Source organism: Anabrus simplex, chromosome 1 (genome assembly GCF_040414725.1).
Source record: "Anabrus simplex isolate iqAnaSimp1 chromosome 1, ASM4041472v1, whole genome shotgun sequence".
Classification (NCBI taxonomy): domain Eukaryota; kingdom Metazoa; phylum Arthropoda; class Insecta; order Orthoptera; family Tettigoniidae; genus Anabrus; species Anabrus simplex.
Genome location: NC_090265.1, coordinates 311,516,357 through 311,541,652, shown reverse-complemented (window position 1 = coordinate 311,541,652; position 25,296 = coordinate 311,516,357). Strand labels below are relative to the sequence as shown.

At 39.1% G+C, this 25,296-nt stretch overlaps 2 protein-coding genes across 3 annotated transcripts; both read right to left on the bottom strand.

Moving 5' to 3' along the window:
• Positions 1-1,765: 1,765 nt before the first annotated feature.
• Positions 1,766-3,848, bottom strand: LOC136856726 (glutathione S-transferase C-terminal domain-containing protein homolog). The gene has a single exon (XM_067134803.2). It carries the CDS (start codon positions 3,715-3,717, stop codon positions 1,954-1,956), a length of 1,764 nt encoding a protein of 587 aa, XP_066990904.2. The 5' UTR covers positions 3,718-3,848; the 3' UTR covers positions 1,766-1,953.
• Positions 3,777-25,296, bottom strand: JTBR (jumping translocation breakpoint protein JTBR). 2 transcript variants are annotated; one of them, XM_067134804.2, is made up of 4 exons: positions 24,962-25,296; positions 16,498-16,643; positions 7,815-7,911; positions 3,777-4,000 (listed from the first exon to the last, which is right to left on the bottom strand). In XM_067134804.2, exons 1-4 carry the CDS (start codon positions 25,015-25,017, stop codon positions 3,838-3,840), a joined length of 462 nt encoding a protein of 153 aa, XP_066990905.1. In that variant the 5' UTR covers positions 25,018-25,296; the 3' UTR covers positions 3,777-3,837. The 2 variants fall into 2 exon arrangements, with proteins under 2 accessions (XP_066990905.1, XP_066990906.1); XM_067134805.2 differs by having other exon boundaries at positions 25,150-25,295.

Sequence of the window (25,296 nt, the reverse complement as noted above, 5' to 3'; positions counted from 1 at the left end):
CGAAGTGTACGATAAAAAGAAAGCCAGTTAAGTACAGGAAAAGGGAAGAAACATAAGACAAAAATATAGGTGGCAAAAGATTAGGCACACAGGACAAACACAAACAGAGAAAAGGATCGCAATGGGACAACAGGAAAGGAACAAACAAGTGTCAAATTAAGTCATATATAGAGAGGAACAAGAAAGGAACCTATAATTGGATGAACAGAATGGGAGGCCAGGACAAACATGGAATTCAATTTCATTGATTTACATTTCTCTATTGGAGTGATGATGATGATGCTTGTTGTATACAAGGGCCTAACATCTAGGTCATCATCTCCTAATGGCACGAAATGAGACTAAACGCAATGAAATTTATAAGTCCAAAATTTATCCACTGATCAGAATTCAAAACATGATGATGAAGAACGAATGGATGGATATGAATTTGAAACAATCAGTGGATCCGACCCGTAATGCCCGACCTTCCCAGAAACTATATTAAAACAATATTACTGACCAAGGGACTGCTTCCAAAGCACAATCCGGAATCGATGATGCTTGCTGTCTAAAGGGGTTCAAAATCTAGGTCAACGGCCCCTTATAATGGCACTTATCGCTAGTAAAGTAGAACCATAGTATTTCTCAAGTTGCAGTACTAATCAAAAGTACCGTAAACTCACGGTGTTCCAAACAGTATGGTACTACTCACAAGTATTGTACGTTGCACAGGTAACGCAGACCTATGATGTTTCTCACATAATGGCACCATTCATAGGCAACGCAAACCCATGGTGTTCCTCACATAGGTGTACCAACTACAAGGACTCGTACTATCCCATGGTGTTCCTCACATTGTGGGTACAAATCACAGGCAACGCAGACCAACGGTGTTGCTCATACAGTGGTACTAATCACAAGCAATGCCCAGACCTGTGGCGTTTCTCAAATAATGGTACAAATCACAGGTACTGGAAACTCACAGTGAACCGCTCTCCGCTGCTACTAATTACAAACCTATTGTGTACCTAACATAGTGGTACTACTTGCAAGTAAAGGCGACCCATGGTGTTCCCCGTGTGATGGTCCAAATCACAAGTACTGTAGTTTCATGGTTCTAATTCAAGTATCCTTTAGTCGCCCCTTACAATAGGCAGGGGATACCGCCGGTATATTCGTCTGCATCCCCCACCCACACGGGGTTCTCTATTTGAGAACACTTAGGATATTATTTTATGTCCTAACTACTTTTACAGTGTTTGGAGTTGCCTAAGTTTGTCTTATGTGCCAGTAAATCTACCAACATGAGACCGAGATACTTCAGCACCTTCAAATACCACTGGACTTGGGGTGTCACATTATCTAAAGACCTACCTCTGATAGCTATTATATTTCTGGATACATTAGAGCTAATCAACATTGCCTTTATCTCAGGGCCAATAGCTGAGATTGATCCTGAATTTTCTATTCTCTGCTTGTTTATGTTCAACAATTCCACACACAAACAGTCCATGCACAAGGACATCACATTTTCAACTCTGACATTGAATAATTCTGTGGAGCACTGTGATTTTGCTTTAACATGATTCTGCAATGGCCCTACCAGCCTTTATCAAATCCTGACTAAATGTTAGGTAATCTCAGAACAGGCTTAGAGGGGAGTACTACTTTTCTCCAGGTAGATGAGACAAACAACTCCAACTTGATATTTCTATGAAAATATACAAATAACTTGAGAAGGTTATTAAAATTAATGAAAACAAAACCATTAGAGCTAATCAACATCAGCAAGTATTTTCTTTATTTAAGAGTAAAAGACATATTACAAAATTTAATTTCTCAACTGTCAGGGGTTGTTAAATTCTCTATAAAGAGCATGTCAGACCAAAAATGTGAAAACTTTGATACAAAAAGCACGTCTGATCAAGAAGTACAATCTTCATTCCTTTACAGATATGTATTTAAAGAATTCTATAAGTATTGCTCAGATGGTTCATACCATTCTTTTGGAATACCAACCAATAAATTGTTCTTTGGTGTGCAAGATTCAGGAATCAGTTTTGCAAGAGACACAATGTAACCAGCCTCAGATGCCTGCAAGCAACGATCCTTATCAATGATGCCCATGCACTTTTTACCTTGATCTGTTTTCACGTTATTGGCATCGTGAGTTTGATCTGCTGAATGTCCCAGAACGAGGTACTCTCTGAGGGTCATTGAAGAGTTCCGGAAATGTTGACTACGGGGATATGTTATAATATGATTGTTTTCAACTGAACCATAGCAACAAGGACAAGAAACAAATACTGCCCTTTGCTGAATACACCTTTTAATAACAAGGTCTGTTGCCACACCACATGCATGAAGAGAAGTACCAATATTAAACTTACCAGTAAAGTAATCTAAATTGCACTGGTAAAATGAGACATTGGACAATTTCAGCTTTTGAACTCGATGCCTAGCTCTGGTTAACGATTCTTCTTTATTTTCTAACAATACAACCTCGCACCGAGGGAGCAAGTGGGCTAACACAATGCCTAAATGACCACTACCTGAACAAAAATCTACAACTGTGTGACCGGGACGAGCTACTTTAAGGACAGCTTTGGCTAAGTTTTCTAGTTGCTGGCTCTTACGTTCTCTTCGTGAGGGAGGTAAGTGACCTCCCTCAGGTTGGGCATCATAAGGAAGAGAATGCCAGTCAAACTGCACATCACTTCCAAATGGAAGAGAATGACTTTCATACGTCAAGCCCAGCTCAGCAACAACTTGCAACGATGCATCTATATCTTCCTGTCGTGTGAAGATACGATTTTTTGGCTTATAGCGCTTTGGGTCACTTTTATACAAGCTCTGTTTTGGGACATCTGCTAATTTATATACAACATACAAGTCATCCACAATTTTTGGGGAGATTTCTCTAATAATTGATAATGCATCTTCAAGACCATCCTGCATAAGTAACTGTTTGTACCACTTCACAGTCAGAGGAAGATACTGTTGAAGGTACACACTTTTGAGAGATTCTAAAATAATATGAAAACAGGGAAGTAAAATGATATCAGCAAGGGTTATTGTCCAACCTTCTGCATAGCAATGACCAAACAGAATGTCTTTACCACATGAATTATCCACTGAATTACCCTGAAAGCCATTCTTACTAGTACTATGTTCAGGCTTATTCTTGTACACATTATGAACACGTATCGGTTGAGCCATGTGAATTTCAAACCTTGCCACATCTTCAGGAACAGAGACTTCATTTGTAGGGATGTCACTCAAAACCAATTCATTGACAGTTTTGATAATATCAACTTCACAGAATCGTGTCCACACTGATGACTCAGCACATGCCATAAGACAGCCCTGACGAAACCCCAGGAGAGATTGACTCCAATGTCCTGGCTTATGGCCTAATATACTCTTTATTACTTGACGCAGCACAGCACAGAGTCCTGCGACACATGTGATATCTTCTCCCATTAAAATTACTGGCAATAAACATGATCTGACTGCCTTAGGTGCATCATTCTCACTGTGTAGTAACTCATAATTTAAGCCTAGCAATTTTACTTTGAAGGATGGAATCTTGTGAGGTTTCACAACCAATATTAAATGAACCACATGTTCATTACAATATTTGACTAAAAACAGTGTAATTGCAGTTTCCAAAGAAACCAAAGTGAGGCCACCTTCTTGTGGTTCACAAAATACTTCAAGATACAATTCTTCCATCTTCTTTACCTTCACTTAGTCGAACATGTAAATGAAAGTTGTAGAAATCAGGAATTAAATACTGGGCAACTGGATATTCATTTATTAGTCAATAAGCGAACACAGTTATAATTTACTTTATTATACACCACTAGCTAGCTGTTTTTGGACTCGTCGCAGCATTCTATGATCAAGAACTTTCTGTCTAGCAAAAACTGCTGCAGTAGAAATTACACCAATCACAAACATTAATGACTCAAAGATCCAGAAATTCCTTTCTTCTAACCATTGCACTTTCTCACAGCTGGAAAAAATAAAGATAAAATAAATAAATGTTATAAAATATTTACATAATATCTACACATTTCAATCATCAGAACTTAATTAAGGGGGGAGCGACAACTTTGACCGACCAAAAATATACGATTTTCAACTTACATTTTTAATTTAAAATGGAACTTTATAACAGTGATAATATCTCCAATACTTTTGGAGTTATGACCAAAAACGTGAAGCTCTGTCACCCGAGCAAGCCTTTTATCAGTAAGTTTGTTGCTCGTTTCCTGTAACTTCTGTTTTTCAGAACTGTTTCTCTGATAACTCTGAAAGTTTGTAATATACTAAGATGAAACTTTGCATGCATGTATATTTCATAGAGAAGAAGAGGATGTACTACAATTACAGAGTTATCTTCATTGGTTAAGTTTAAAAAATATATTTTCAAATGAAAATTAAAGAAAAACTGACTACATGAAAAAATATTTATACTTGATGGAATTCACTGATTCTAGCACATTTTAAAGCTATAACATCACTAATCATAATACAAAGGAATCATAGAAAAATATTCATGTGTTTTGAAATTATCAGGGAAACGGAAAAATAGTGGTCATGACACACTGCCATTGTGAATGATTAATTATATATAATGGGATAGATTTATATGATTTCTAAATATGTAGGCATATTATTAAGGAAAAATGTGTTTGTCATACTAATACTTTTAGTATTCATTTCCACTGCTGCAGAAAAAAAAAAGTTGAATACACCCCTTTCTCTATGTTCAACGGTGTAGGTCCCCCTTTAAGTGAATGTCTAGAGAGATAAAATATCCATCACCAAACAAAAACATTAAAATGCTGAAGAATACAAGTCCATGTGTTGAATAGGTAATGGAAAGAGTGGGTGGTTCGCTACAGAAAAGGGAGAACAGCAAGACTGTGCTCTGTCATGTTTACTATTCATCATTGTAAATGACGTCATAGTGAAGTGCGCAAGTGAAACATATGGTAGTTAAACCAATGCTCGCACACTTGACAGAAATGGAGGTTGAGCAAAAACTGAATGCTTGGAATGAGATGTCCACAGAGTATGGGCTGGAAATTAGCCAAAATAAATTAAACACCATGCACCCGATGGTAGTAATATTAATACCACACGCCATGTGCCTGAGTGCCGCTGTTCGTAATATTATTACCACGAACTTTGAAATTCTGCCGCTCGAATGCTATTCATGTTAGCAATGGAAACAAAATACTGCTCCTGTGATCAGGCCCGTTTTTTCTGGCACACTAGCACTGAATGCTAATAACATTGGTATTTCTGCAGAATCTTCACCTCTAGATTTCTTTGGTTTAGTTTTTGACAGTAATGTACTGAATGTTATCTGGTTTTCCATACAGCAAATACATATAAAGAAGCAATAAAGCCCTTTGAAACCTAAATCAGTGTATGTGCAGTGGAAACCAGGGACATAGGAAACATTGCAATCATAAATAGGTCCATTCAACTCAATGCTTTACACTTTTGGTCACTTAACATTTACTTCTGTTCTTTTAACTGCAATGCGTTTCCAGTATTAATCAAAGATTAACCACAACACTCATAGTACAGTATATGTCAACGGCTGCTCGACAGACAACTGTGCACAAGCTCGTCCTTGATCCCATATTGTCGGGGTAGATCGGGGAGAGCTGAAGCATGCTGCACGAACCGAACTAGCCAAGAGTTCTTTGTTGTTTTTAGACTTTCCTCTATACAGTTGCTGCAGTGACATTCACAATATCACCGGCACCATTCATAGTAAAAATACACCGGTTAACAAGAATCATAGTCTGTTAGACAGGTACATCAGACTGCCCCTTTGTGTCGGGCTGAAGAAAATGTTCCAAATATCTCAACAAATCCTTTATATTTTCCACTGTAAAAAGCAAAATCGGATTATGAACTGTACCTCCGTGAAATTACATTCCAAATAAATTATTGCAATTTAACAGCAGACAACCTATGGGAGGCCACCAGACTAACTTTTCTTATGGAATCATTTCAACATAATATAATAAACCGGGCGAGTTGGCCGCGTGGGAATCCACGGAAAACCATCTTCAGGCCTGCTGACAGTGGGGCTCGAACCCACTATCTCCCGGATGCAAGCTCACAGCTGGGCGCCCCTAACCGCACGGCCAATTCGCCCGGTGTGTTGTTATAACTTAACCTGTGCATCTATGTCCAGATACACACAGTCATATCAAAATGTTTCCGGACTAGCTCTGTAGTCTACCAACAGATGGCAGCACAGGGTTGTGCTAGCAGCTATAGTAACCTTTAACCTTGATAAGGCAGTGTGCCAGAAGACATCGCTATGTTGAAATCAATCGTAGCTATAGTGATGCGTTTGTAAACATGTGTGTGCCGTTGTCTGTGATTACATCGCGGACAGAATGGTGGGACAATGAACCAATGTGAAATTTGCCGCTAAACTGGATAAATCTTCCACAGAGATATTGAACATGCTTTAGCAAGCATAAAACGGTGAGGCAATAAGTCGTTCACAAAATTTTGAGTGGCAAGGGTGCTTTACAGGTGGATGAACACTCCTTGAAGACAAGGAGAGATTTGTAAGAACTTCCACAAGCGATCACTCCTGAAAATGTGAAATGAATTCATGAGGACTGTTGGAGGAAAATCAACAACTTAGCAGATATTGTTTGTGTGTCGTATGGGTCAGTGCAGACAACACTAACGTCAGCTTGAACATGCAGTTTGTTGCTCCCAGGACTGTCTGCACACTGCTGACCTCTGAGAAGAAGGAACATCGTGTTGCAGTGTGCCAAGATATCCATTAACGTGCTGCAGATGATCCATCCTTTGAATCCAGCATCATCACCGATGTTGAGTCTTGGGATTACTGGTATGACCGAGACAATGCGGCAGTCATCACAATGGAAGAGCCTATCATCTCCATGACTGAGGAAAGTGACAATGAGCTGCAGCTCAAGAAAGACCATGGTCATCATGTTTTGAGACATCCAGGCCATTGTTTACTGTGAATTTGGCCCTCAAGGCCAGGCCTTCAACAGAATGTTTTACTGAGACGTTCTGTGGTGCTAGAGGGAGGACATTTGGTGCAAATGACTGGATCTGTGGTGCGCGAAGAATCGAACTCTCCATGATAACAATGCACCCTGTCATCGAGCACTCTCCATTCACTAGTTTCATGCCAAAAGCGTCATGTTATCACTACCATACCCACCCTACTTGTCAGATTTAGCCCCAGCTTCTACTTCTTCCTTTTCCCAGGAATGAGAAATGAAGATACAGCTGAAAAATCACTTTTCAAATCACTATCGAGATTCAGGGAGAAATGCAAAATATTCTGGACACGCCGAGAAAAAATGACTTCCAAGTCACATTCCAGTAGTGGCAGATGTGGTGGGATGGGTGAATGCGGCACAAGACAACTTTTTGAAGATGATAATGTTCAAACTATAACGTACTTCATTGTCAACAGAGATAGTCCAGGAACTTTTTGATCTGACCTTGTATGAAGTCCTTTCATACTAAATGGAGACAGAGCTGGGAAGTAAGCAGCAATAAACTTGGGGAACATTTTCAACTTCCCGCATTTGCCTTAAAGTGAAGTAAGAAACTACAAAAAATATTTTCAAGGTTTGGCTGGCATGAAATTTGGACCCAATCTCCGCCCACGTTCACAGGTATTAGCACTCCAATAGCAAAGTTATGCTACCTTGGTTAATTATTAATTCTTAAGATGATCAACAAAACAAAGATACTCACAAACGAAAGTCACTATTAGGTCTATAGCAACTGCAACTTACCTTCTGGTTACTGTGACACCAGATTTCTGGCACTTTAATACCTCCTTGAAGTGGGTTTTCAGACACACTCCATTACTCTGGCTTGTAATTTCAAAGTCTGGAACAAGAGTAAAATAATCAATTATTTAACCAATTACTGCATTTACTCACATATTTTCCCCATGTTTTTCACAATTTTGAGGCAAGGAATTCAGGGGAGGGGAAATATGCAAGAAAAACCTAAATGGCACCTAAGTCTGACTTGGTTAGTCTAGACTGACTTCTTGATAGGATAGTTTTCCAAAGTTTTGATCACCTGTATTTTCTCCTCCTCCTTGAATATGGGACAGTCTTTGGATTTTGGAGCATGCTCACTTTGCAGCTGATGCATGCAGGTGATGGTATGCACACAACACCTGCATACTCTCATGTTTCACACATCCCATAGGTTGACAATCCTTGACAATGCATGGAGTTGAGGCTAAATTTTTGCCAATTGTAACACTTCACTGAAGATGAAATATATGGTCGTACAGTTAAACAGTATACAATAAAATGACTACATAATTCCCTCCAGCAGTTACTGCAAGTCAAAAGTCGAAATGAAAGCTATGAACTGTTTTTCACGAGCATGCCTCTTCAGCTTCCTCACAGTAGCCATTTAGAATAACTTAAATTTCCCCTAAATTCAAGGTGGCCAAGGAGACTCTGTATAGCTGAAAATACTAAAAAATGTCAATTACTGGTACAAAAGACTGGTGTATGTACCTTAATTGATCTGTTTAGTGAAAGTGACAAATGACTACCTTGGTCCCCTGGTCTGAATTTTCTGCCAGAAAGTCCTTTCCTTTTCAGTAACACAATTGAAAATAGAGATCGTACAAAATTATGAGAGGTAGAAACTGCGTGATGGATCCGTACTCATTAAGACGACAACGGCTGAACAGAGTGGACAGCCGCTTAGGGCTGAGTTATTTTTCACAGTGATTTGATTATGGATTCCGATAAAAATCTGATGAAAACCTTGCGTTCTGCAGTATTTCTGCTGTGAAATGAAATGGTGTATGGCTTTTAGTGCCGGAAGTGTCCGAGGATATGTTCGGCTTGCTAGGTGCAGGTCTTTTGATTTGACACCCGTAGGCGACCTCTGTGTCATGACGAGGATGAAATGATGATGAAGACAGCACATACACCCAGCTCCCAGCCCCCGTGCCCAAAGTAATTAACCAATGACGGTTAAAATTCCCGACCCTGCTGGGAATTGAACCCGGGACCCCTGTGACCAAAGGCCAGCAGGCTAACCATTTAGGCATATCTGTACTTAACTCACCCAGTCCAACTGCTTTTCCTTTCCTCATACTTTTCATGGGCTTTTCTATCTCCAGCCATGTAATTGGGGGTTCTATGCTTCTATTTCCTCGTTACTACTACAGGGTTCCTCACTGTTTGATGTAGTGCTCACTACTCCATTTAAGAGATTATCATAAAGGTCTTAAATTAATTCCTGATTTCATCTTCTCACAGTAAGGTTCTGTTGACCCCTTTTATTGCCTTTATATCCTCTTGTCCATACCTTATGTTCTCGACTACCCCGCACAATAATTTCCTATTTCCTCTGCTGTCTAATTTATCCACAAACTCTTTCCATGCTTTTTCCCTCTCTTCTCTTACTACCCTCTTAACTATGAGTTTCTTTGTTCTATACAGTTCCTGTAGTCTATTAACTTCTTGGCTTACTTGGTCTTGGATAGTTTTTTGTTTTCTTTATCCAGCATATTTTCTGCTTGGTTTTTTGCTGTTTTGAATTTATCATTCCACTAAGGTGTCTTTTTCCCTCTTGGTCGATCCTGTTAACCCACAGAGTTCTTTAGCTTCTCCCACAAATGTATCTTTACAAAATTTTCACTCTTCCTCTACTGTTGTTGCTTCTCCCCATGGCAGGTTTTGTTGTATTCTATTCTGATATTCTTCCTGGAACTGAGCTTTTCCTAATTTCCATATCTTTATTTTTTTGTTTCTTCTCTGCTTTCTTCTGAATTTCATTTGTCATATGGTCCAAGTCCATGATCAGCAATCTATGGTCGCTGTCCATACTTTGGCTAGGAATGAACTTGACATCAGTCCACCTTTGTTTGTGATGACATAATCGATCAGAGATTTACGTTTGCATTCCCAGCTATACCTTGTTATTTTGTGGCTCTCCCGATTTTTGAAGAAAGTGTTCTTGATGATCATGCCATTTCTTCTACAAAAATCAATCAGTTGTTCACCTTCTGCATTTCTGTACCCAAACCCATGTGGCCCAACGGTATCCTCACAGCCTTGTCTGTTTGCTCCAACTTGTGCATTTAGGTCTCCAATAATGATGAAATTTTCTTCATCGATTACATCATCTATGTCTTGAAGAAATTTTTCTTTTATCATCAGCACTGCATCCAGTCTGTGGGGCGTACACTTGTACAATCATGTAATTTGTTGACTAACTGTACAGATAATTTTATGATCCTGTTGTTCTTGTAGGAAACTTCTGACACGGCATCCATATCTTTTGTCAGTAAAAATCCCACACCATTTTTGGCTTCCTCTTCCAGTCCACACCAATATAATTTGAAGCCACCTCTGAGAACCTTGCTACCTGTCTTTCTCCATTTCGTTTTGCTCAGACCCAATATAGATATGTTTCTCATTTGCATGATATCTATGAGTTCTTCGGGCTTAATATTAGGGTCAATACGAAGGTAATCCCAAAAATAAGGTCTCCTATATTTTTATAAAATATAGACCTGTTTATTTCTACAATCGTTTACATCATTTTACAGCTCGAACATTTAGCTATTTTTCTGCATAATCACCATTTTGGTCGATGCATTTTTGTAGACGCTGTGACATTTTTTGTATGCCCATGTCATTCCAGCTCGCCGCCATCTGAAGTTGTGAGCGGCGCTTCAGGAAACCTCAGGAACCAAAGTGCAGAGATCATCCAGGGTGATCCGAAGATCTTCATGCATGATTTGCTCAACCTTCACAACTGTCTCGATGGAAATTGACTGTCTCCCACACCTTTGTTCGTTCGTCGTGAATTTCAGTTCGACAGGCTGCAAACTCTCTACACCATTTACAAACATTTTTGACATCCACATGACTCACCATCCACTTAAAATTAAGAATTTCATTTTTAAGTCCATACTGAACCAAGAATAATAGATAATTAAAACAGACATGCAAATAAGAAACATATCTATAATGGGTCTGAGGGAAACGAAATGGAGAAAGACAGGTAGCAAGGTTCTCAGAGGTGGCTTCAAATGATATTGGTGTGAACGAAGAGGAGGCCAAAAATGGTGTGGGATTTTTACTGACAAAAGATATGCCCATACGACAGGATCATAAAATTATCTATACAATTGGTCAACAAATTACATGACTGTACAAGTGTATGCCCCACAGACTGGATGCAGTGCTGATGATAAAGAAAAATTTCTTCAATGGATAATTTAAAACAGACGACTGTTCACAGTTTGTTTTTCAAGAATAATTTTAATCTTTATAAAGAAACTTTATACGTTTTTCATCATTTCTGCTTCTGATCAATTGTGACAAGACCTTTTATTTAAATTGAGTGTCTTCCTACTCTAAGTAGAACTCAGGACTTTCAAGATTCCATCTTGAGTAAAATAATTATGTGTCGTTCTAATTGTGACTGTCATATTTACAGATAAACTCTATATGTGGTTCGACCTTTGTATAACATTTCATTTATGACAAGACTTTTTTTGAGAATCTTACAGTTCTAAGTCAAACTCAATACTTTCAATGTTCTAACTGGAGTGAAAAGAATTATATTGTGTTCAGTGTCGTTCTAATCATGACTTCAAGATTTTGAAATTGTGATTATTTGAAGTTTTATTCTCCAGATACTTTTAGGGGCACACAAGTCCCATATTAAGAGTGTTTATATGTGCACTGATTTAATGATATGTATATTTACGATTGCCTGTTCTCATATTTGGCTGAAGATGACGCTTACCAGCATCGAAACTAGTTCCAAGTAAATGTTATAACTTATTTAATTTAATATTAGTATTGAAAAGGTGGATTTTTAATTTAATTATCTATCACCATACACTTCCATCAATTCGCAATGGATTTCAATCGGTTCAGTACCTTTTGCGCTAAAAAACCGAATAACTGCGCGCACTTCGCACTTGGCGATAACATCCAATGGGAGCTCCATTCTCAACGGCTGCCAAGCCAAGACTGAGTGCCTCAGTGCGGCGTGCGCATGTTTACATGCGAGCGCGGGAAACACTCTTCACAATATTGTGACCAGCAGCTACCCGAACATAGTTCTGTATTTATAAAAAAATAGGAGACCTTATTTTTGGGATTACCCTCGTATATTCATGGTCCCAATACGTATTTTTTTCTTCTTGCAAATCCGTCTATCATCGGAACCATGTTGGCTATCATACCTGATAGATCTGCTCAAAGATTGTGTCACATTAGGTAATCACTTCGATCCAAGGCTCTTTTTACGATTGAAAGCGATAAAAAGACGCTAACTACTGGCTTGCTGGACCTATCGTGGATCTTCCCACAAATGTTTGGTTTTGTACTAGATGGTCAGTGCCTGACAAGCATTTCCTTATGTCAGCTAGATTTATGGTTTACCCGCCAATACTCTGGAGGCTGACTGCAGTGGTTGCCCACTGGGCAATGGGGTCGCCACATGCCTATGCCTTAAGATAAGATATACTACGAGAAATATGAAACAAGGGTTCTAAGATGAGAAATGCTACAATAAATATGAACCAAGGATTCTGAGATAGGAAATATGATGAGGAATACGAACCGAGGCCCATGATATAGGAAGCATGCGATAAAAGAAAGTATGGTAGAATTATGAACAAAGGTAAATTTGAAGAGAAAGAATGAAAGATCATGAGGTGAGAAATGAATGTCAAAAGCACCTACGCTACCCTTTGAAAGAGTGTAGAAGGCCATGAAACATATGTCTGTTCTGCTGTTTTCTCATTGCTCACCAGGGGAAGATTGTTTATCTTGAGTATTTAAAGGACAAGCTTACAGAGAAAAAGGGAGCAGCCAACAACGACCTTGTCTCAGTTTTTGCTAGCTCCAAGGCGATGACCCAGGATCACCCTCAGCCATGAGATTTACGATAAGCTAACCATCTGTGACGAGTGTAATTCCTGTATGTACTTTTGCTTCAGGTGCAGCTTTGAATTTTTCTTACAGTGTTGATTGTCATTTTATTGTTGTTTTGTCCTTGATATAACTGGGAATGAGCTCGTAAGCTTACAAAGGAGAGTGGGCTTCTGTGCTTGTCTAACTGAAACATGGAACCGTGTCCACATCTAGAAAAGACCAAACCCCATGGCACTACAGCCCTTGAAGGGCCTTGGCCTACCAAGCGACCGCTGCTCAGCCCAAAGGCCTGCAGATTAAGAGGTGTCGTGTGGTCAGCACGATGAATCCTCTCGGCCGTTATTCTTGGCTTTCTAGACCGGCGCCGCTAACTTGCCATCAGATGGCTCCTCAATTCTAATCACGTAGGCTGAGTGAACCTCGAACCAGCCCTTAGGTCCAGGTAAAAATCCCTGACCTGGCCGGGAATCAAACCCGGGGCCTCCGGGTAAGAGGCAGGCACGCTACCCCTACACCACGGGGCCAGCGTCCATATCTAGAGTCAGTGATTATTTTGGGGATATTTACAGTGGTCCTGGACAAATGTTATTGTGTTTTGTGTTTTAGTGAATGTGAATGTGCGAACCTATCTAGCCCTTCCCGTGTCAAATAGACGTTTCATTGTGAGTAAATATCCATCTGTTCAGACTAAAAAGATCATAATATTTTCATGAACAAAAAGTGATCTAACGTATCCACAAAATAAAGAAAATGTAATTCATATGGGCAGTGGACCCTTCACTCAAATAATTATGCACTGGGGTTTTATGTATTTTGTACAGCTTTTAGTGGGAATTTATTCCAGATTTTATGTTTTTCTCATTAAATTTGCCCAAACTTATTTTATTTAGTTCTCATTCACAATTATGTACTTTGATCTCAGTCCTGCCAATTATATTTTGGAAACCCATTTGTTTTTATTATTGAACTGACTGCGGTCTCAGGTGGTGGGATCCGACACTTCAAAAAATGAAGGTAGGCAAAGAAAGGCACGGGCCACAATGGGCGTGAAAATGAAAGACTCCCTAGTTCTCGCAAACCTTATAGCGTTGGGGTTGGAAAAGAACAAGAGTTGACCAAGGAAGGTCGGATGGGATAGATGAAAGTGAGAAGCCTGACATAAGTGGAAGCAATGCCAGGACTCAGCTAAGAGCCCCGTGGTCGCCAACCTACGTTCCAAATTTCGGAGCAAATGGGGCCCTTTTAGCCGTCTCTTACGACAGGCAGGGGATACCATGGGTCTTATTCTACTGCCCCCACCCACAGGAGGAGACTGCAGTCTCACCGCTGTCTAGCTGGAGAATGCAGAAGACAAGATAAGGTACAATATTGTAACGTGTTAAGTGCTATATCAGAGCATTTTAGCAGATTTTTGAACTTGATAAATTTGACACTTTTGAGCTAAATGAATTATTCTTTCTGTACCAGAAGCTATAATGATCTGTCTCAGCACTGAACTCATTTGGTTCTTCTTTTTCGACACTTAAGTAAAAAAGGGGGCCAATATATTTATCATATTTTTGAGCTTTTCATTTTTTATTTATTTCAAATCATGTATGTAATTTATTTCCTTCTTTTCACTTTCACATCTAACATTTTTACATTTATATTAATACAACATCTGAAAGAAAAAAGTCTGGTAAAGGTAATCCTTTCTCTACTGTCCCAATTAAGAAAGTTTTGACTTTATGTGATAAAGTTTGAAACATTTGCATAAACAGAGAGGCATATTGCAACTATAATCATAATTGGGTATGTATCATTACCTAAATTACTGTTGGAAGGTGGAGATCATTCAACATCATTGCTGTCATCCAGTTCAAACCTGAATTCCAGTTTATTGCAGTTTCTATGACACTACTGCTCAAGGAAAGACACCGTTACCTAACTGTACGAATGAGTGAGAAAACAAAGCCTGCAGAACATATTCTTCAAAACAAGCAGTCATATTCCAGGAACGGTCAGTGATCTTACCTAGCAGCAGTAATTTTTTTTTTTTTTTTTTTGCTAGTTGCTTTACGTCGCACCGACACAGATAGGTCTTATGGCGACGATGGGACAGGAAAGGGCTAGGAGTGGGAAGGAAGCCACCGTGGCCTTAATTAAGGTACAGCCCCAGCATTTTCCTGGTGTGAAAATGGGAAACCATGGAAAACCATCTTCAGGGCTGCCGACAGTGGGGTTCGAACCTACTGTCTCCCGAATACTGGATACTGACCGCACTTAAACGACTGCAGCTATCGAGCTCGGTAGCAGCAGTATAAGGAGCTAACTTCTGTCACTCATTTACCAGAAGAGATGGATGTGTTTCCAGTATATGATTATTTATTAGTTAATACATTGCTGACCGGATGCTCCTTACACTGCACATCCCTTGTGCCTGGCCATTTCCTGAGCAATGTAATGCAAAAGTGCATGCTCACAATCATATGAGCCTGACTTCACTAACCTTATACCGATTGTGATAAAATTTACTTGAAATCTTCTGAACTAATAATGTTTTCTGGTGTAGTAATGATCTCTGTGAAGGGGCAAACAGCAACTTGTACAGATTTCACGTTGTTTTGAAGGGTGTACATCTTCAGAATCACTACTCGCACTTTCTTCAAAAGAGATTTCAATATCAAAATTACATTCTTCAATGTTACTTGGGCATTCTGAATAATATCCATACACAGGTCGTTAAATATTTCTTCCGGATCTAAACATGCGGTCAGTCTGGAAAGCGCCATCTTACCCACCACATGGCTCTTTGAAGGACACAAACAGGAGGTAAACGAAGAAAATTATTCATGAAACAGAAGAAAAAGTAAATGTATCATGGAATCAACAAAACTTTCAACACCAAAACTCTATGAACCTTGATCATTAGCTAGTTTCAGAAGTTCTCGTCGCGATAAGACCTATCTGTGCCGGTGCGACGTAAAGCCACTAGCAAAAAAGTTTCAGCAGTTCCAACAGATATCACCGAATGTACAAGTCTTGTGAAGATGAGTTAACTCACGACTCGTCAGCAACATCTGGCTAACCAAACACGAGTAGACTCGGGACCCACCAGCAACATTCGGCTACCGGTAGTCAAACACTAGTGGACTCAGGTCCCGTCAGCTATGTGTTAAGGAAACCTAGCACTCAGGAGCCATTTATGGCAGTAAATAAGGGAACCAAAGCAATGCTCAGGCACTGTGTTCAATGTGTTCATCTGTACACATTTTAGTTTTGTTTTGAAGAAATTATAGGGAATTAGGATATAATTTTCAAGTAGGACATTTGTTGCTGCTGGTTGTCCACCGAATTCGGAATGTTGTTGGAAGGTTAGGCACACGCGTGGAACAACGAGTACTTAACCATTTCAGATTCTACAAGAATGTACTTCCAATGGGAAATGATGGAATAAAGATTTGCATTTAAGATTACTGTTAACAATTCTATAAAGAAAACAAAGCTCTGTACACTGAAATAAAAATACATAACAGTAGCTATAGTCTATGAATCTCACCTGTACATGGATGGCATGGCTCTATGATGTCATATTCTTCTCGTGTCCAACATTCACTGCTTGAATTTTTGGAAACTGATCCATGGTGATTTCTGGAGGTACCAGAGGTAAAGTGACTTTCGACTACAAGTACTAAGAGAGTCAGTCTGAAAGGTACAAAAAGCAGATGGCTATGAAATAAAAAATGACTGCATGTTGTAATCTATAATATCAATACTGTAGGCCTATACCACGCAAGGTGTTTACAGGTACCACAGAGAGCAGTCTGCAGGACTAAATTATTATTACGTGTCCAGTAATTGAAAAATTCTACGAGAGGAGTAAACAAATGTGTTAATGTTCCATAGGGACCATGGGAAAAGATGCTGCCATACAGAGAGATTGTGGGATCAAGGGTAGTTTACTACAGGCAATCAAAGAAATTAATGTTTACAATCAGGCCACATAGTGAACAGACAACAGAATGAGTTCCGGCTATAAAGGCTAGACCAGGCTATCTTCTTCCACTCCTATTTTTCACAATTCACATGGACCATTTATCAACAGGTAAAAAATGGCAGGGAGGGATTTGCAGTTGTAGTTACCGGTATTCTATAAGAAAAGTGAGCTCTCGGAAGAAGTTATACTTACTTTCATCATCCTGTTTTCAGACCAACTTTGCCATAGGTTATGGGAATTAAAGCTGTAAGTTAATATACATGAAAATAGGGATACTGCTTGCTGAACAAAAGGTGGGAACAATAGCAGGAGGTCATTCTAAGTGGAAATTGAATTTTATAGATGAAGCTGAGCATATGAAACAGCTTTGGTGCCATGAGAGACAAAAGGGCAACAATAAGTTATCAAGAAGAATAATAGACGAACAGAAAGAAAACCACAGGGAGACAAAGGCGACGTCTATAAGAGTCAATCTTTAACTATTTGAAGGTAAGATGTGTAGAAGTAGACAAGGTCATAATGCTAATTGCAAACAAGATTGCGGAGGCATGAAGTTAATTCAGAGGCCCAACGCTGAAAAGAATAACAGTGTACAACAAAGAGTATGTATGTATCTGGACGTCATCCGTCAGTATTATTATATTAGGGGATAAGCATATACAGGTAAGAGTGATTGGTATATAGAGCAAAATGAGATTATCAGTGTATTGCAACATTAACTAAATGACAAAGGATTGTGCACCCTTGAAAGTATGGAAGTATCAGGGTATCATCTAAAGGAAATGGAAATCTGTGTAAGGTGGAAAAAACCTATCACAATCCAGGTTGAAAAAGAACAAAAACAAGATACTGAGGTTAAGGAGATTAACCCCAGATTTTTTTTTTTTTTTTTTTTTTTTTTTTTTTTACACAATTCGTTTTACGTCGCACCGATACAGATAGGCCTAGGTCTTTTGGCGATGATGGGATAGGAAAGGGCTAGGAGTGGGAAGGAAGCAACCATGGCCTTAATTAAGTTACAGCCCCAGCATTTGCCTGGTGCGAAAATCGGAAACCACGGAAAACTATCTTCAGGGCTGCCGACAGGGGAGTTTGAGCCTACTATCTCCCACACGCAAGCTCACAGCTGGGCACTCCTAACTGCACGGTCAATTCGCCCGGTTAAACCTAGATTACTAGGCATTTACCTGACAGACTGTGCATGTTGGTGACATTGCATAATAACAACACTTTTGGTCTAAGGCCAAATTTGTCATTTCAGTACCTTTCTAAATTAAAACAAAATGAGTACTATCTCAGTCAATGAAGCAACAGATCAGATTATTGATCATTTCTGTTTATTGTTTCATCTGACAGACAAAAGTTTGGCATGCACTCTGTCCCCTTCCCACAGTTACAATACTCACTTGTCTGCTTCTAATAATAAAATTTGATATTGTTGTTGTTGTTTGGATCGTCTGTCCATAGACAGCTCTCCATCACACCCTATCCTGTGCTAACCTTTTCTTTTCTATATAACTACTACATCCTACATCTACTCTAATCTGTTTGTCATAAGCTATTCATACCTTGGTCTACCCCTACCACTTTTACTGTCCACACTTCCTTCAGAAACCAACTGAACAAGTCCTGGGTATCTTAAGATGTGTATCATTCTCTCTCTTCTTCTGGTCAAATTTTGCCAAATTGATCTTCTCTCACCAATTCGCTTCAGTATCTCTTCATTCGTAACTCGATCTATCCATCTCACCTTCAGCATTCTTCTGTAACTACATATTTCAAAAGCTTCTATTCTCTTTCTCTCTGAGCTAGTTATCATCCATGTTTCACTTTCCTACAATGCCATGCTCCAGATATATTAATATAATTTATTTCCTTAATCCTGTTATTGTGGCTGTTGTTCTAGATCGCAGAAAATTTTAGACAAGTCAGATTTAGGTCTAATTATAATGCGAAGGCTAGAGTTGAGTGTCAAAAGGTGTCAAAAGTGTCAAAAACTACAGTTTTTGACATTTAATAGTCAGCACGGTCGACAATGACACTGGTTGCTCTCTAGTTGTATTGATTTCAGTGCAGACCACCACAGCTGCAAGCCTTCCCTTACATTTGCTAAAGACCATTTACGTGATGTTGGGTTGTGTGGATGTGTTATCTGCCAAAAAGCCTCTTTTGACATGCAGACATAAATCCCAGAGACTTCAGAGTCAGACACCACAAAAATTGGACTAATGATCAGTGGAACATGTGCTGTGGACTGATGAGTCAACATCTGAAAAGTATGCATCAAAGGGTCATTACTCTGTCCGCTGTCCTCCAGGGGAAAGAAAACTAGAAGGCTCCCTAACACCAACTGTGAAGCATGGGGGTGATAGCATTATGGTCTGGAAATGTTTCAGTAACAACAAAGTGGGAGACTTGGTGACAACAGAATGTATATTGAAGAAGGTGCAGTACCACCCTATTCTATTGAGAAAAGCCGTATCACCTGGAACTCAACTTATAGGAACAGGGTTTGTTCAGCAGCAGGACAATGACCTGAAACACATATCAAGACTGTGCAAGAAGTACATAAGAAACAAAGAATCACCAGGTGTTCTACAAGTCCCTCAGTCACCCAATTTGTCACCCACTGAACTACTGTGGTATGAACTTGACCATAAAGCAAAACAATCTTCTATTGACAGTTTTCTACCAATGCCTTTTGCAGGCATGGGGAACTATAACAACAGAGATGGTGGCAAAACTAATCAGAAGAATGCCATATTGAGCAGAAATAAATTAAATTTAACTGAGCTGAAACTGAAAAGAAAGGGCTTCAAATATCACATTAACTCATACCTGTGACTTTCATGTCGTCAAAGCCAAAGATGAGACAGAGATAGGTCAATGAAAGTAACAAAATTGATCTAGCCCATACCAGAAGACATAGACGACATAAAGATGAAAATTACAGGCCAGTAAGTTTGACACGCATTGCATGTAAGCTTTGGGAAGGCATTCTTTCTGATTATATTAGACATGTTTGCAAAATTAATAATTGGTTCGAAAGAAGGCAGTTTGGTTTTAGGAATGGTTATTCCACTGAAGCTCAACTTGTAGGATTCCAGCAAGATATAGCAGATATCTTGGATTCAGAAGGTCAAATGGACTGTATCGCGACTGACCTGTCTAAAGCATTTGATAGGGTGGATCATGGGAGACTACTGGCAAAAATGAGTGCAAATGGACTAGACAAAAGAGTGACTAAATGGGTTGCTATATTTCCAGAAAACAGATCTCAGAGAATTAGAGTAGGTGAAGCTTTATTTGACCCTGTAATAGTTAAGAGGGAAATTCGTCAAGGCAGTATTATTGGACCTTTATGTTTTCATAGATTTTCCGTGTTGTCTCCTATCCGCGAGAAAAGAAATAGTAGCCATGACTTTATGACTCGACTCTCGTACATAAATGATATGAGTAAAGAAATGGAATCAGAGGTAAGGCTTTTTGAGGATGATGATATTCTGTATAGAGTAATAAATAAGTTACAAGATTGTGAGCAACTGCAACGTGACCTCAATGAAAAAAATGAAATGGCATATGGCTTTTCGTGCTGGGAGATCCCAGGACGGGTTCGGCTCGCCAGGTGCAGGTCTTCTGATTTGACGTCCGTAGACGACCAACCCCTGTGCCAGGGAACTTAACCAATAATGGTTAAAATTCCCGACCCTGCCAGGAATCGAACCCGGGACCCCTGTGACCAAAGGCCAGCACGCTAACCATTTAGCCATGGAGCCGGACATGACCTCGATAATGTTGTGAGATGGACAGTACACAATGGTATGATGATAAACGGGGTTAAAAGTCATGTTGTGAGTTTCACAAATAGGAAAAGTCCTCTCAGTTTTAATTACTGCATTGACAGGGTGAAAGTTCCTTTTGGGGATCATTGTAAGTATCTAGGTGTTAATATAAGGAAAGATCTTCATTGGGGTAATCACATAAATGGGATTGTAAATAAAGGGTACAGGTATCTGCACATGGTTTTGACAGTGTTTAGGGGTTGTATTAAGATGTAAAGGAGAGGGCATTTAAATCTCTGGTATGGTTCCAGTGTTTGGGACCCTTACCAGGATTACTTGATTCAAGAACTGGAAAATATCCAAAGAAAAGCAACTCTGTTTGTTCTGGGTGATTTCCAACAAAAGAGTAGCATTACAAAACTGCTGCAAAGTTTGGGCTGGGAAGAATTGGGAGAAAGAAGACGAGCTGCTCGACTACGTGGTATGTAAAGTTAAATAATAATATTAGATTATAAATTCCACCTATTCAATACATAAGAGCTTTTTATTTAAATTTAAGAAATAGTTCTTAACATATTAGATACAGGGACATATTTCAAGAAGTTTGTTGTATTATCTTTTCATATAAAATTAACAAACTACCACTAAGAGTGACTTTTATCCTAAATATTAAACTATTATAAGCTCCTTACGCCATCTCCAGAATAAGGCACCATATTCACCAAATTTTATTTCAGCGCAGCAATTTATGTATTCTTTTTGAACTTTTAACTAACCACTTGTTACCACATTTTAAAAACTAGATATACGTAGAGATCTACAATAAGGATTGATTATAAGACACTGTCATAAGAGTACTTATAACTACTATATTCTACTTGCTAGTCATTTTATGCACATTTGTAGCTAAAAAAGTATCCTCTTTTCTAAGTATAAGAACAATCAGGATCCTGATCTATCTTTCAGGTATGAGATTTTTAGGCTGATTATGGGTGAAACATGTCCCTACATCTAATATGTTAAGAACTATTTCTTAAATTTAAATAAAAAGCTCTTATTGTGTTAAATAGGTGGAATTTATAATCTAGTATTATTATTTGACTTTAAGTACATTTAAATACGGACCATAACATGAGATTTGTAACATACATGGAATGTTCCGAACTGTCAGCGGAGAGATGGCGTGGAATGACATTAGTAGACGAATAAGTTTGAGTGGCGTCTTTAAAAGTAGGATAGATCACAATATGAAGATAAAGTTGGAATTCAAGAGGTAAAATTGGGGCAAATATTCATTTATAGGAAGGGGTTTCCTGGTGTTGCAGTTCATGCTATGTGAATACAAACTGACACGTGTATCCTTAGTGCTGGAGACAGTGTTTCAAATAGCTCATTCCCAAGGACTATCAGATCATAATATTAGAGAATTATTAGAAGATAAGTTAGTGACAGTGAGAAGGATATCGGTGGTGACTCAGAATTTGACTCTGACAATGTGTTCGAGGACAGTGAACACGAATGTAAAATCGATGCTGAGTATGAACACTTGTAGAGCCCCTGATATGTACAGTAGCCCCAGGAGTGCCTTTATTTAACTATTTGTTGATTAGCTATTAATAAAATACGGCAAATTTCTTTGTTATTGTCAGTCACAAGTAGATGGAGGATATTATCGTCTGTCAACAATGACCAAGCTTCAAGAGGACGTTTTACATTTCTTCCAACAACAAGACGATGTATTCTGAGAGTGTTTTTACTCCCAGTTTGACCTCTTTTATCCAGAGTGTCTGAAGTTCAAAGGTGCCCATCTTTCAACTTCAGGTTGGATACATTGCAACTCGAACCCGATTCCTCATCTTCAGCTTTTGTGTCACTTTCATACTCAGCATCGATTTATCATTCGTGTTCACTGTCCTCGAACACAATGTCAGATTCAAATTCTGAGTCACCACCGATATCCTGCTCACTGTCACTATCTTCTAATAATTCTCTAATGTTATGATCTGATAGTCCTTCCTGGGAATGAGCTATCTGAAACACTGTCTCCAGCACTAAGGATACACGTGTCAGTTTATATTCACATAGCATGAACTGCAACACCAGGAAAAGACAACCGTAGAAACCACAATGGGGTTTCAGTGACGATGCGTTATATTTACTTATCTCCCACGAGTATCTACTTTCGTTGACAGATCTGAATGATGCTCTCAGAGTTTCACAAGGTACTTACTCAATTTACAAACATGGCTCAGTAGCCTATAGTGTCATATAAAAGATTTATTCAATAATATGTTTTCTACAGGGTTGCTAAGATCCCAATGTGGTATTCCAGGGTTAAGCAGCCGGCCCCGTGGTGTCGGAGTAGTGTGCCTGCCTCTTACCCGGAGACCCCAGGTTAGATTCCCGGCCAGGTCAGGGATTTTTACCTGGACATGTGGGCTGGTTCGAGGTCCACTCAGCCTACATGATTAGAATTGAGGAGCTATCTGACGGTGAGATAGAGGCCCCGGTCTAGAAAGCCAAGAATAACGGCCGAGAGGATTTGTCGTGCTGACCACACGACACCTCGCAGGCCTTCGGGCTGAGCAGCAGTCGCTTGATAGGCCAAGGTCCTTCAAGGGCTGTACCGGTAGTGCTTTGGGGTTGGGTTTGGTACAGTTTAAGCAAGACCAACTACAACCTATAATATTGTAGTTGGTCTTGGTTTAAGCTATAGGCAGATGGATAATATGTTAGGTACTCACAAGAACCTAACCATAACAGGCCTGTGGTGAAAAAATTAACACGTAAACAACACACCCCTTATGGTCAGCGAAAGTGGTGGTGGCGATAAGAGGAAGTACATTTAGGCAACCATCCTCTATTAACATTAATCAGAAGGAAAACATGGAAGGGGTTCAACACTTCAAAAAGTGAAGGTATCAGCCAAAGACAGACAAAGGCCATGAAGGACAAGAAAATGGAAAACTCGCAGACTCCGGGGTCAGGAAAGAACAAGAGTTGACTAAGGGAGGTCTGATAGGATATATGAAAGCGAGAAACCTGACACAAGTAAGTGGAAATAAGGCCAGGACTCAGCTAAGAGCCCCGTGGTTGTCAACCCACGCTCAAAAGTTAAAAGCTCCCGGGGTTGATGAGCGAAAGCAGGTAAACAATCTTTCATTAATTTGCAGATTAATTGTGGTGTGGTCAGCACGACGAATTGACTACTGATGTGGAGTGTTATTCAGCATTCATCACGACAGTGAATGGGCACCCACCGTCTGAGAGTTTTGTCAGCAGGCTAATAACAAAATTATGAACTTTCTTGAATGTTGCAAACATATTCCCAATAATATATATATTAACTACTGAATCTGAAATAAATTTCATTATGGTTCCGTATTGACAATTTTAATACAATGCTTTTACAACTTCGAATTGTAAATAAACTTATAGGCTAGGTATAGAGTAGGTGGAACCAATGTACTAGTTTTTCAATTTATATAACCGAATCTGAATTGTTTTCAGTACGTTGAGAAGAGTGTACCTGCAATCAACATTTTCTCAATAGGCCAAATTCATGTTGCCATAGGCCTAAGCCTAATATGAAATAATGTTCCAGTAACTGGAGAATCATGCTACATTTCAATTCTGCAATGAAATACCAGTATATAAAGTTTTAAAAATCTGACTAAAGATTCATAATAGATGTTAAAAATGCAGGTTTTAAGGAAAAATATACCAACGTGCAGCAAGACATTACTAAATTCAAGTACATAGTTTTCTCCTCTTTAACAAGAAGGCTGGTGAAGGACTGCAGTGTGCAATAATAAACTAACAACTTAGTTTACATTAAAACGTAAAATAACAGTTAAGGAGGCTTTGTTCCGGAGTATGACCAATAATAGCCCTTTCCTTCATATCTGGATTTGAGTTCTATGGATTTTATTCCTGAGGACATAAAATATTTGGCCATCCGAACAGTAAAAGAAGAACGCGAAGTGGGTCAACAGGTTAGGAATAGCCTTGATACGAGAAAAAGCTTAAATTGAGTAGGCCCTATTATGAATTCTATTTATCAATCTATGACGAGGTCTCATTGCTGGGGTACCCAATGTCTTAAAACCATGCGAAATTTTGCCAGTTAGATGCACTGCCCACATTCACAATCACCGTCGCATGCAAAGTCAGTCCATACATAACCTTAAACCAATCATTAAAAGTCATTCATCAAAAACATAAATCTGTAGTTTCTGTCTTACCCTCCAAGACAAATTATGGCCAACAGCATTCGTTTTTTAGAACAAGATTCTATCATTGCTTCTAAATTACTGCAGGGTGAAACACGCAAACAAAGTATACCATAATCACAAAACGTCACAACCACATGTCATTCGGCTACTAAAACACAGTTCACACATGAAAGCAAAAGGTATCGTAAATCAACCACCTCCAATAGGACTTTAACCACATCATCCACGAAACAGAAATCGTGCGCTAGTAAAACCCACACGTTGTGTTGGTATGAGAGAGTGAATAAATTTCCCGATTCCAAACGACAATCTTCGTCTCCTACTACGTCTCTCTCTCCCTCACT

What these genes read in the sequence shown, in the direction of transcription:
- JTBR (XM_067134804.2), bottom strand. Translation starts at nt 25,017, where the DNA reads ATGATAGAATCTTGTTCTAAAAAACGAATGCTGTTGGCCATAATTTGT. An exon ending in GCCATAATTTGTCTTGGAGG is followed by an intron (nt 16,644 to 24,961) that starts GTAAGACAGAAA and finishes TGTACCTTTCAG; the next exon opens with ACTGACTCTCTTAGTACTTG. An exon ending in GGTGTCACAGTAACCAGAAG is followed by an intron (nt 4,001 to 7,814) that starts GTAAGTTGCAGT and finishes TATTTTTTCCAG; the next exon opens with CTGTGAGAAAGTGCAATGGT.
- LOC136856726 (XM_067134803.2), bottom strand. Translation starts at nt 3,717, where the DNA reads ATGGAAGAATTGTATCTTGAAGTATTTTGTGAACCACAAGAAGGTGGC.